This window comes from Tachypleus tridentatus, chromosome 1 (assembly GCF_004210375.1).
Source record: "Tachypleus tridentatus isolate NWPU-2018 chromosome 1, ASM421037v1, whole genome shotgun sequence".
NCBI lineage: Eukaryota > Metazoa > Arthropoda > Merostomata > Xiphosura > Limulidae > Tachypleus > Tachypleus tridentatus.
Genome location: NC_134825.1, coordinates 113,777,111 through 113,790,429, shown reverse-complemented (window position 1 = coordinate 113,790,429; position 13,319 = coordinate 113,777,111). Strand labels below are relative to the sequence as shown.

General features: G+C 31.9%; 1 protein-coding gene across 2 annotated transcripts; it reads left to right on the top strand.

Moving 5' to 3' along the window:
- The first annotated feature begins 1,749 nt into the window (after positions 1 to 1,749).
- LOC143258593 (docking protein 5-like) lies at positions 1,750 to 13,038 on the top strand. 2 transcript variants are annotated; one of them, XM_076517794.1, is made up of 8 exons: positions 1,750 to 1,799; positions 1,902 to 1,985; positions 4,469 to 4,571; positions 5,521 to 5,743; positions 6,318 to 6,434; positions 8,839 to 9,028; positions 10,007 to 10,160; positions 10,751 to 13,038. In XM_076517794.1, the coding sequence occupies exons 3-8, from the start codon at positions 4,512 to 4,514 to the stop codon at positions 11,057 to 11,059; spliced, it is 1,053 nt and encodes a 350-aa protein (XP_076373909.1). In that variant the 5' UTR covers positions 1,750 to 1,799; positions 1,902 to 1,985; positions 4,469 to 4,511; the 3' UTR covers positions 11,060 to 13,038. The 2 variants fall into 2 exon arrangements, with proteins under 2 accessions (XP_076373909.1, XP_076373899.1); XM_076517784.1 differs by having other exon boundaries at positions 4,469 to 4,577.
- Positions 13,039 to 13,319: the final 281 nt, after the last annotated feature.

The window sequence follows — 13,319 nt, the reverse complement described above, 5'->3', positions numbered from 1 at the left end:
AATAAAGTACATTTCCAAAAACATAAAAATATGAGGATAGAATCCATTGACATCGTACAAAGAACATAATTTAAAATTCCAAATGTCTGAAATGAAATCACCGCGAAGTATTATACGCTGGCTCTCCAACTTTATAGATAGAATAAAAGTTAGAATCAATGTATCGGACACCTTCTCGGAGTATTCTACCCCAGAAGCACGTGTCCCGCAAGGAGGGGTAATTAGCCTTATACTGTTTATCGTGTATATGAGTGAAATGTCAGATCCAAATCTCTGCTTCTTTTCCTAGTTTCCTGATGATGCAGCTATGTGTAAAATTTATAACCGCGACTAAATCACATGAAATAACTACAGTAATAAATAGAAAATCAAAATAAATGTTCCGAAAACACAAATTAAATTATTCTCGAAACCAACCAAGACAAGTAAACAGCCTCCAAAACTGTACCTAAATAAAACCTTTCTCCATGTCCAACACGGTTAAATGTAGCTAAATCACAAATAAACAAACTCCAGACAACATAAACCTCAGTTAAGAATACAGGGTTCCCAGTTTCACAAACGCAGCCGTTTCACACAATTGTGGAAACATCCCTGTATTGCTAGGCAGACTTTTAGATAAGTCAATGGACTATTTCAAAAACATATTTAAAGAAAAATGTATCACTAAGCACATTGTTATATAACCCCAAGGCTCGACATGGCCAGGTGGGATAAAGCGTTCGATTCATAATCTGAGGGTCACGGGTTTGAATCCCGGCCGCACCAAATATGCTCGCCCTTTTATCCGTGAGGGCGTTACAATTTGACGGTCAATCTCACTATTCGTTGGTAAGAGAGTAGACCAATGGCATATTTGGTGCGACGGGGATTCGAACCCACTGGGCCCGGCATGGCCAAGCGTGTTAAGGCGTTCGACTCGTAATCCGAGAGGCGCGGGTTCGATTGTTTGTTTGTTTTGAATTTCGCACAAAGGTACTCGAGGGCTATCTGTGCTAGCCGTCCCTAATTTAGAAGTGTAAGAAAAAAGGGAAGGCAGCTAGTCATCACCACCCACCGCCAACTCTTGGCATGGCCAAGCGTGTTAAGGCGTGCGATCGTAATCTGAGGGTCGCAGGTTCGCATCCCCTTTGCGCCAAACATGCTCGCCCTTTCAGCCGTGGGGGCGTTATAAAGTGACGGTCAATCCCACTATTCGTTGGTAAAAGAGTAGCCCAAGAGTTGGCGGTGGGTGGTGATGACTAGCTGCCTTCCCTTTTTTCTTACACTTCTAAATTAGGGACGGCTAGCACAGATAGCCCTCGAGTACCTTTGTGCGAAATTCAAAACAAACAAACAATCGAACCCGCGCCTCTCGGATTACGAGTCGAACGCCTTAACACGCTTTGCCATGCTGGGCCCAGAATAATATGCACATGTGTAAATAACTACCATCGATTCTTTAATTTTAATACCTTTTTATATGATGCATATGTCGCGCAGATTTTCTTTCTTTCTTACCAACGGTAAAATTGTAAATCTTGGTATATTGTTGAACGTTGATATGAGTTTTCAGAACAGTGGTGGAAATGTTGTAGCTGTTTTAAAAAAAAATATTTCTTACTCGACAAACTGTAACTCATAATGCAAAATGCTTATAACCACCAAGTAAACATAAAATGAAACTAGTAAGTCTAATACTGTGTTTAATAATATTTTTCATTTTGACTTAAAATTTACAAGACTATTTTGTTTTATTTTTAACGCTAGGGGTCAATGAGTTTAGTATTCCATTTGACGTCAATGTTTATGATTACCTTGTAAGTCCTAAATATGTTCGGAATTATGGTATATATACATAATTGGTAGTAAATGTTGTAACTTTTTGTGTAATTTAAAAATAAACTGTTTGTTTCTTATAGGAAAGAAGAAATAGCATTTTGAACGAACAGTGAAAAATAACACAAGAGAGAATTGTGTTTTATTTTATTTGAACTGCTAAAAAAGTGAGTACGAGGTTAGGCCTAACTAAAGGTCTTAAAAAAGTTGATTTTAACATGTTAGCGTAGGTTTAAGTTTAGGTATTATTATAGACTATATGAAGTGTATAACTCTGAGGTTAGTTTCTAAAGCCAGTAATACGATAAGTAATAGTCACAGGAATATTGAGCTTAAGGCATAAGAAGGTAAGGAATGTATGTTAAATGTTTTAGTTTTGGTAGTACTAGTATAATTACTGTCACAGTGTGTGTGTGTAAATAGGCTGTTGTTACATGATTAAGTTATCTAAACTGCAGCATGAAATTTAGACATAAGAATTGTATCTGAATTCTACTGTTTGTTTGTTTTTTCTCTTCCCTGATTCAGAATTTGATTTTGTGTCTATACTATTTTATTTTTTTATTTTTGTACTCAAATGGGAATAAAAGGATGTCATAAAATTGGATACTGTTTACACTTACAAGTTATGGATGGAAGATATGTAATATTGTTTTACTTATTCTTTTAATTTTGAAATTTTCCTAATTGTAAACACATTTGGTTTGAGGTACACTCAAGCACATCAATATGTTGTGTATTATTTAAACAATACAGTTTTTAGTATGGTTAGTTATGTAACAGTAAGTCAGTGTTTATGTCATTAAACTGCATGTGGTATGATTTCAGACTAGAATAGATAAGTTATAATAATTTGTATAAGAAAAAAAAAGACTTTGAATGTTTAATGATTATTCAATAAGTTAACTGAACTAGCAGGGCATATATTACACATCACTGTATGATGTTTTGTTTACTTGATTTAAACCATTCATCATTTACAAAGTACCAAAATAATTTTGCTAAACATATTAAACCAGCTTTTCTTATATGAATAATTAAATAATCAGTCTTTAGTTTCTGCAAACAATGTTTAAAATGTTTATTTCATATAAAATATCCCAGTTGTAACACCTAATATTACCGTGAAACTGTTACTGCCACTTCAACTATACTGAATGTTACTGTCATGATCATAAAGTGGTGAAACAAGTGAAGTATTTTAATTTTTAACACATCATTCAGTGAAATACAAGAAAGAATTTTACATGGATCGATATTTTCCATTTTACTGCAGTTACATGTTCATCTTTTGAAATAGAAATGTAACAATTTATGGACATTTCATTCATTAAAGTTTGTAGACAGTTATCTAGACTGGTTTACATTTTTAGAATTGAAGGAGACAGGCAACACACGAGAGAATCCCTTCTAAAATGTGAAAAATCTGTTTTTCATACTTTTCCCACTGTCATTGATAGTAGTTTTATCTTATCTGATACAGTTGATTGCATGTTTACAGAGTATTCTCTCTGGTTAAAGAGAACCAGATACTGCTGAAGGTGTTATTTTTTAAGTTAAGGTAATATAAATCATAATTGTACTAATTTCTTTTAAGTTATTGTAGAGAATACACAAGATGCTCTAGTATGGAATATATTTTGTGATTCATTTGGTTTAAATTTAATTTTAAGAAACTTAAAGTTTATATTAAGTATGGACAGGACTGAACCAGTTAAATATTGTGTAATATATATATTGTTTATTAAAATTCAGTAGGTAATGATTTCTTTTCATGCACTTGTTCTTTTGTTAGAAGTTTTAACACATAAAGTAGGTCAGTTCACAGTATAATTTGTATGACTTTATCTACAAGTAAATACAGCTTTCAGTGATGTCGAGAAACCCACTTGTTGAGAAATTTATATGCAAAAACGGCTCGTTTGGGTTGAGAAAATATTTTACATAGAAGGTCGAAACGTTGTTCGCTCTTCTATGTAAAATATTTTCTCAACCCAAACGAGCCGTTTTTGCATATAAATACAGCTTTATTGGTTATATTAAGTTAGAAATTTATAGGTCAGTAGCATAAGGGAACTAAAGAACATGGACCAATGCCAAATGTTTTGGGTTAGACACATATACATACATATACAATGTTCATTCTTTCATTGGTAAATATGTAGAGTACTATACATATTTTGACTCCTTTATAGCATCAGAGCCATTATGCACCCAAAAGTTGTCTTTTTTACATCTAGATTGTTTTTGTCTTGTTTTTTTAAATAAAAGAAATGCATGATTGTACTTGTTAAAAGATTTATCTCTATATTAACTCGTGTGTGTGTGGTCACTTTAGAAGAGTTTGTTACAAAGAGGTAAATTTACAGAAAATGGTTTAACAAAAGAAAGCTGGTAACAGGAAAAACAAAACATTAAAAGCTTATTAGTAAAAAATTAAACTAATTAATTTGAGACACACAAGTGATATGAGCTTTGATTTTTTTTCTTTTTTGTTTATTAAGTGTTTTCACGAATTAAACGTATTTGGATGAATGTTTGGTCTTGTCGCCTGTTTTATTTCTAAATGATGAATTTGTTCACTTGGACATTTAACTTTTAGAGTCCTCCTTAAATTCTAAGAATAACTACATTTTTATTTTATTTTCAGAGAAACTGAAATGTGTCACTCAGGGTAAAAAGCACACAAAAGAATGGCTACTGATACAAGAGACATTGCAAAACAAGGTTACACGAGAATACGAAGTCGTAAAGTAGGGGTAATATTTTTGTTCCTCATTATATATACCAACATAAATATATCTAGAAGTTTGAAGCATTTTGTGTTAGAAAAAAAGAAACACATTTTCATTGTTGTTCAACAGAAACAATAATTAATGATTATTTTTTAAAAGTTGTTTGTCATACTCTTTCTACAGAGAGTATTATGAATTCTTGTTTTAATGTCCAGTTCTAAAACATTTACATATAATTTAAAACTCAAATTTAAAATGTAATAGTGAAAATTTTAAAAATATTTATGTAACTATAAATGTTTCAGTAACAAAGTTTAATTTTATTATAATATATTTCTGGAAATTAAAATAAGTATATAGTATTTATAGGGCTGAAAAAATTTCTTGTTTGTGGCTTGTTGAAGGTTTTGGAAAACAAATCTAAAGAATGAGATGAAGTGTGGTGGTTACAGTAAGATTTTCAAAGGGAGCTTTTTATGTGCCAGTTGCTTGTTGTTTCATTTCTTTTAAAATTCTTGAGTTTATATACAGAAGTGTGTATGCTTAAATAGTGTGTGTTTTTGGGTGTGGTTGATAATGTATCCATTATCCAATTTTTCTTATAATATTAATAAATAACCTGTGTTATTTTAGAAGAGTTATGAAATGAAACTTCATTGGTTTTCAAATCCTATCTTATCTGTTTGTTTAGACTAACAGTAGATTTTAAATATAAAAGTGTGATTTATAAATGTTTAAGTGATATGATAATTGAAAAGATTTTCACATGCCAATAATCAATTTGTCATCTTTATTTCTAATCAAGAAGGATTTTAATGTGCAAACAATGCAATTGTTCTTTTTTAGGTTGTAGTATACGTTTTTCTGTCACCTCGTTTGATAATAATTATTTCAGTTTCATGTTCATGGTTGTGAACTATTTTTTAAAAAGAAAATATGATTATACCTGTCTTAACACTTGTTGAAGCTTTGGCAGAGAAGATGGATTGTATTACGACGAGCCTCGAGCAAAGGACCGTGTCGTCTTGAGAAATACACAGATGAGAAAACAGCTCGTAGTAGTGGTGCTCACAAGGCAGCCTTCTTGAATACAGTCAACAGTGTGTCAAGGTTGACAGCTAGTGTACGAAAACATGCCTTCATTATTTGCTTCAAAGATAACACCACGAAGAATTTCGCGTGTGATTCAGGTATTGTTTTTTATAACAAATCTCCTGTTGCTTTTTGTATCACTTCCTTGGAATATAATTTATATGAAACCCCTTTATTTTTTGTCTTCAAACCCACATGAGAAGAAGTTTCTCCTAAAATTGCATAAGCTTTTAGAAGTATAGATTTAATGCTGAGTATATCTGAAGTTTCATTGTTGTATTAGAAAGTTGAATGTTGTGTGTTGTTCATATTATTACAAAAGGTGTTGTAATAAGCTGTAATTGTTTAGATGTCAACTCATTTTATTATTATTACAGTTCAGCCAAAATATGTTCTAGTTAAAGAGACATTTATTTTCAAGATTTTAACAAGGAAGTTATTGATAGTGAAGTGAATATTTAAAGCCTACTTAAGGCCTTATGTCTTTAAAGTACTTTTAAACTTTTATGTAATCATGTGTTTTCTACAAATATTTGTTTGCATAACACTAATAATAATGAGTAATGAACCCTTTCAACATGCAGATGTTATGTGTAAATCTAACTTTTCCTATGTCAGGCTCTAAGTGTAACAATTTATATTTGTTCTTATGAGACTTCTTTTCTCCTTCAGATCTTGAGGCTGACACTTGGGTTAAAGTGCTGATTCAGGAGTGTTTCTTACCACAGCCAGGTCTTGCCACTGGGGAACCAGATGTTCTAAGTTCTGGCATTCAGAAGGAACTACAGGGTAAGGTGACCTGTTAAGCCAAAATGTTCAAAAATAACTGAAAGTTATTTAAAATAAGTCATTTCACACGAGCAGAACAAAAAAAGGTGAAGTTTAAGTGAAAAAAAATATTGAACTAATTACTGGTGACTTACAGAGAAAAGGAAACTGTGAAATGAATACTATTATTCCAGATATTAGGTATGAAATAAATGATATAATTTATAAAAATTGTGCAAAATTAAGCCGAGGAGACAAGGGTCCAGAGATTTAGAAGGTCAGTCAAACAACTTAGAATGAACTGTAAAATAAATAGAAGACCAGTACCATGATCTTCCCTGTTGATTAAAGTTATAAATTTACTTCAGAAATAACATGCTGTAGCAGGAAACCTGTTTCTTGTTACTGTTGGTATGCACTGACTAGTCTAGCTGTTTCATCACGTTTCTTTAAATACACTAGAAAATAACAGGTTTTTAGTATGTAACATAGTTGGATGTGATTTTAAAATGAAACAACTGTAGTAGTCAGCTCGTTTCATCTTTAAAACATGGGGATATTTTTCAAGTTTTTAGAAGCTTCTGTGTTAAGTTTACAAAAAGCTGCGACCCAGGTCTGTGTCAGGGTAAACGAACACTGAACATGTTAAAATAATTAATAACAATTAATATGTATTTTTGTATTTCTATGAGTTGATCAGTTTGATGTATCTGTAATGTAAAAATAGTAGTGTTTTTAGATTTAATTGTATATAATTGTCATAAGTAATGTATGAGGACTACTTTTTGCAATGTTAGTTTTTGTTTATTGTTAATTAATACAGCCAGGTTTTTCCAGAATTGTTATATTACGATACAAAGAGCTGTATCCCAGTATATTATAGACAAGCATTGTAACTGATGTTTGTGTTGCTGTGTGCAAGGACCTCTGAGTAGCATATCTTGCAAAATGCATGATTTAGTTACTAATGTGATACATCACAGAAAATAAAACTTTACATAAGAATTATTTTAAAGTTCCTGAACATCATAATTTGAACAAAATATTTAGAAAAAATATACTACAACGTGTTGTTTCTAAACAACTTTGTAATATTTTTATGTAGAACTTGTTTTGTACACAAATTAGTGAATTTTGATAGACCTGTTTGAAGGCTTAACAAATTCTTGGTCATTTAAAATCATTGAAATTTAAATAATAAAAACTAAATTTTGTCTAAATCATGTCTTACAAACTGTAATATTTTATTATGGTTCATTGACTGCCTGCTCAACCATCTGTTGGTTCACTGGTATATACCTTTATTTTTTATTTTGAGTTAATTCACACGCACCTTGGTGATTGCATCTAGAAGGTGTAGTTTCAATGTTTAAAAAAGGATAGCATCAACCTAGGCTTAATATTTTGCTTCCTCTGGAAAAAACATTACTAAACTTGTGTAGAGTAGAAGAAACAGTGCTGGGTTGTGAAGTAAAAAAGTAAATATCATTGTGACTTTTTTCAGTAATATTTGGAATCAAAGACAAAGTGTAATGGTGCCCATAGTTTCAGTACTGTCATAATTAGTGCTTTTCAGTTTTATGTCTCACAAAGTGATTCTTTTCTGGAAGCTTCCATCAACACTTCAGTTGTTAGAGTAATAAAATACGATATAGATTATTCAAATACGAGAGTTAGAGCCATGGGAGGGGTCAGTTGATCACCCTAGTATTTTAAAACTTATGATATGTTCACCATGTGCTGATGGTTTTAATGAGCACTTGTCTTTTATGTAAGTCGCCTAAGTTATTTGTGGATGAAACAGGTCACATATTTTTTTGGAAAAAAAACTAACTGCTCTGAGTAGAGCTAACCAGATAGTAATTATTTAATTTAAGATGACAGTAACATTAATATCACCTATTAGAAGATTTGAAGTTTTTCCTCAAACCCTGGTTTAAATGCACTGACCATAGTTTTATTAACCCTGTGATGTTGGGCCTAGGAGTAAGGGTACTTGACTCTCAATATGTGAGTCACAAGTTAGTGTCCTACCACTGAATCTGTTTGCCCTTTCAGCCCTGGAGGTTTCATAATGTGAAGACCAGTTCCACTTTTAGTTGACAAAGAATAGCCCAAGAATTGTAGGTGAGTGGTTTTGAGTTGCTGTATTTCCACCTAGTTTATCTCCTTTAGGTTAGGGATAGCTAGTGCAGATATCCAGTGAGTGGCTTTGTCTGAAGTTCAAAAATAAAACCTTGTGATGTTGTGATGAACCCAGATGTAGAGCATTTCAGATTTTATAAAGTATTGACACTGTTCTTCAACCAGTCTTAGATCTGCTACAGCTCTCTGAGAATGTACGAAATATAAAACATGATGTATTGATGTGTTTTTTATCTGATTATGTAAGGGAATGTAATATTTTCATTCATTTGGTTTACAGAACAGTTTCATGTTTATCTAATGCCAACTCCAAAACTGGACGTTTTTGGAGAGTGTCTGCTCCAAGTGACGCATGAAAATGTTTACTTGTGGGATGTGACGAACCCTCGATTAAAGTTGGTTTCTTGGTCGCTAACTGCATTACGAAGATATGGGAGTGATCCTACAAAATTAACTTTTGAAGCAGGAAGGTTAGATACTTCATATGAGAGATAGTACAAAGCTCTGAATTTAAAACTTTCTTCAGTTAACGTGTACAAATCTTTTGAATTGTTGATAAACATGTCTTGTATAATTATATTAATAGGGTTATTATTAACTAATTGTGTTGGTCAATCTTAATAGTATAAATATAGATGTACATAGAGCAGACTAAATTTCTTGTTAGTGTATTAATTTTAGTTTTATGTAGTATTATAGTGTTACATTGTTGTTAATAATTAACTGAATTTTTAGTTGAAACTGCTGACAGAATTGGAGTTAAAATACCACTAGAAGATAATGTGTTACAAGAAGTAAAGAAGAAATAAACTGTGGATTAGCCTAAAATAAAAACAAACAGGAAACAGATGTAAACCATTAATCTCAAACAAAGTACAATCTGGGTTTCATCTTTGTTCAAGTTTCACTGGATGACTTAGTGATGACAATCTTGGATTCATTAACTGCATAATATTCATTGTTGAATGTACTTGTGAAATGAATAGATAATATTAGTTGATAAAACCATGTTCCCCAACCTATTTCAATAAATGCTGCAGCTCTCTTGTTTTTTTTTGAGTGAGACACAAACAGTGCTGTTTAGGTAATTACAACTTTAGTATAGTTCCTGCTTGTATTATGGTAAATCTTTTTATATTAGCTTTAAATATTGCTGAAGTTAATTTTGTAGATGGTTATGTTATTTTTCTGTTTCTCACTTCTAAAAATTTTTATCACAAAGGTAATAGATAATTGTCACGAGCATTTTGCTCACTTGTACTAACAACCATTTATCTTTGTTGTACCATCTGTTGAGAAAATTCTGCACTACATCAGTTATTAATAAGTCATTTTTAACGTGCAAAGTCAAAATATCACTTTATAATGAATGAATGTTTTAAAGGTAATGGTAAAACTGCTAGTGATACCTATAAGAAGGTTGTGCAGTGTTTGTTTGTTTTTTGTAGACACTGTAGTACTGGAGAAGGGATGTTTGTCTTTCATACGTTAGAAGGTGAGAAAATTTATCGAAAAATTCACCAAGCTACATTAGCTATAGCAGAAGCACATCATCGGCATTATAAACAAGTAAAAGTTCCAGAAGGGACCCACAAAAATCAGGTAAGTGTCCACGGCTCACATTTATACCAAAATGAAAATTGTATGTGTGGTACTTAGTCCCACGTTTATTTACAATAATGAATTATTTAACAAAATCTTGTACACTGTCATTTATGACATATTAATGTTTTCCTTTTTCTCACTGTTAACTGAAAGTGAAATAATTTTTCATTATTCATTATCATGTTCTTAATTTTCAGGGTTAAGATGTTTTGTAAATTTTTTTTATTGGTTGTTTGCATGGTTTTTGTCTTTTGTTGTGAATGAATATAAATTGAACTGAATGTTTTGTAAGGGTAAGAATGGTAAAACGTTTAACAGTTGGAATATATTTTGACATTTAATTACAAATGTTTGAACCTGCAGAAGTGGTAACTGTGATGGTTTTATTGAATTAGTGAATGGTGTCCACATAATTTTAATGAAATAATAAACTTGCACATAAACATTTTGAATTTCTCACAAGTGATTTTGAGAAACAAGTTTCGTTTTTTGAAGAACTGGTTCTAAACTTTATTCTCCAAACAAGCACATGGCAGTCTGCAAGAATGTCTTGTTAATAATGTAAGTCTTACACCCAAATCTTTCAGGATGGCTTTTGTCTACAGAATGCCCCAACTTACAGCCCTATTGGTATGATGAACGTTGTCAGGGGAGTAACGTATTCAATCACGCACGACACCGAGTCGCCCGTTCATCGAGTTGATGCCCAAGAAACTGACCCTATAGAGCATGCCACTCTTACTGAAGATAAACAAAATCCAGAAGAAAAGTTGGAGATGGATATTGTTGATGGACTCAAGTGGACGGGCAACCAAGGGGCAATGTCAAAATGTAGCTTACGATCACACTTGTTGCAGTGCGAGTCTCACCATCGAGCATCTGGTGACTCAGAATAACATGGTTACTCTCTCTCTCTCTTTTTGAAATATTTATGGAAGAAAGCATTTGGTGAAACGTGGTGGTGGGACTCTGGGAAATGTACAGAAGAATGCTGTTACAGGAGAAGCTACCTTCAATTTTTCTGCAGCCAGAAGATAGTGATTCAACTCAGGGTTAACTGTGTTCTTCTACATATGGTGTTACAAACAAGTTAGTTCCTTTTACATCTATATTATGATGAGGTAATATTGATGTCAATCTCTTTTACTGTAGATGTATCTGGAAAGTTCACTTTCATCATTTATGGTAGTTCTGTTTAGTCAGTAGGGCCTTTGATAAGTAAATTTGAAACAAAATGTTAAATTGTTTTCTTCTAAAGTAGGCATACAGAAAGTTATTGTTAAACTTGTTGTTCGTTAGGTATCTGCTTGTTTTCACAGTATCAGGTACACACACTTTGTAGAGTTTAATCATAGTTGCACAGGTGTCTTTATTTGTTTAATTAAGCATTCACATTTTGAAACTGCCTTCTCAAGCATATTCAGAAAGTGTGTTGGACATTTACTTTGTTAGATAGAACTTGTGTTAAAAAGAAACAGAACTGACAGTCTCAATACTGTTTCAATAACAAAAATAAGTATAACAGTTACTTCTAATAAGAGAAACCTACTTTGACCAAGACTGAAAACATAATATAACCATTGGTAAGTAATGAAGTGTTAGAAATGTTAAGAAACGAGAGGCAGACATTGATATAAGTGGTGAGGCCCAGTTGCAAAATGACATGTAAAGCTAAGGTCTCATTTTCCCTGTTTAAATTTCCGTGAAGGTCAGTGGGAAGTTAAATTTGTTTGTTTTTAGTGGACATAAAATGTTTAACCTTTGGCAAACATACAACACTTCAAAAAAAAAACACAAAAAACCTTTGTAGCCATCACAAACATTATTGTTATAAGTGTCCCTTAAATGAAAGAATTCTGATGATGACTTGTGAAGACGTTCCATTCTTTATGTAGGAATGTGGATCTTTTCTAAGTGCTCTAACGTGTGTGTGCTCAAAGACGTGAATTTTTCAACCTCTGCGCTACGTTTTGTTATGACTAATCACGTTACTTTCGCACACACTTGGATATCCTGTTTTCATGTCTAATATTAAGTAATGTAATGTTAAATTTTTGTATCAGAGATGTACAAGAAAAGTTGTGGTGATGAATGAAGCTTTGTTCTGCATTAGTTGTGTGTTTCTTTTAAAAACCACAAGTCTGTGATTAGTTCTTAGCTGAAAGTTATAGTATGTATAGATATATTACTTGTATAAGATAAGTTGTTTTTTTGTTTAGGTTTTCAGAAATATTAAAACTTTTTGAAATGTAAGTACAGTTTAAATTAAAAGTACTTAATATTTTTAATTAGCAAAGTGCTTGGAATGTACTTTTATGTCCAGTAAATTTTGGCATGCAATTCCTGAAACTGTTTTAGGCTTTTTGTTGGGTGCCACGTGAATCACCTACTTTCCGTTGATGGTATATGCCCTTTCCACGAGTATTTTCGTCCCAAAGGAACTTGTAACCTTTTTGAGTGTTTCTTTGCCTTAATGTCTTGAAATAACTTTGAGTAAAATATAACATGTCCTATGACCAAGTATTCCCATTGTATGCACATAGTGCCTATTTTGTGCTCACAAAGTGTAAAAACTATGGGGATAGTGTTACTTGTTATATCAACAAATTGCAATATATATATATATATATGAAAGAAATCATTTTCAAATTTATTTACTAATTTCAGAGTGACGGTCACTATGTTTACATAAATGGTGTTACACTTTGATGGTAACACAAGTGGTAGTGTGATCATAACAATATGATGTGCATTTTTCAAATATTAATTTAAAAGGCTGTTTCTTAGTAAAGTAAGCCCATTTTTTAATTTGTCATAATTTAGGTACAGTTTAAGTTTGATGTAAATTATTGTTATATTAAACTCAAGTGACTTATTTTATGTAATTTCATGAGTACAACACAAATAATCTGTGACAACAAACTTTATATAGAAAATTATAACATTTTACTTTCTGATTTTGTAATTATTTTCAATCATAACAAAGATGAAGTTTTCACAAAATTTAATCTACTTCCATTCAACACGTTTTTCACCGTTATCATATTTGTTTCAAATTCCAGTATTTCTAGGTGTGAACCTATAAATTAACACACATGGTCAGAAAAAGTTCTGTTTTCAAATCTGAAAATTTAAATTTTCACAGTTTATAAACTA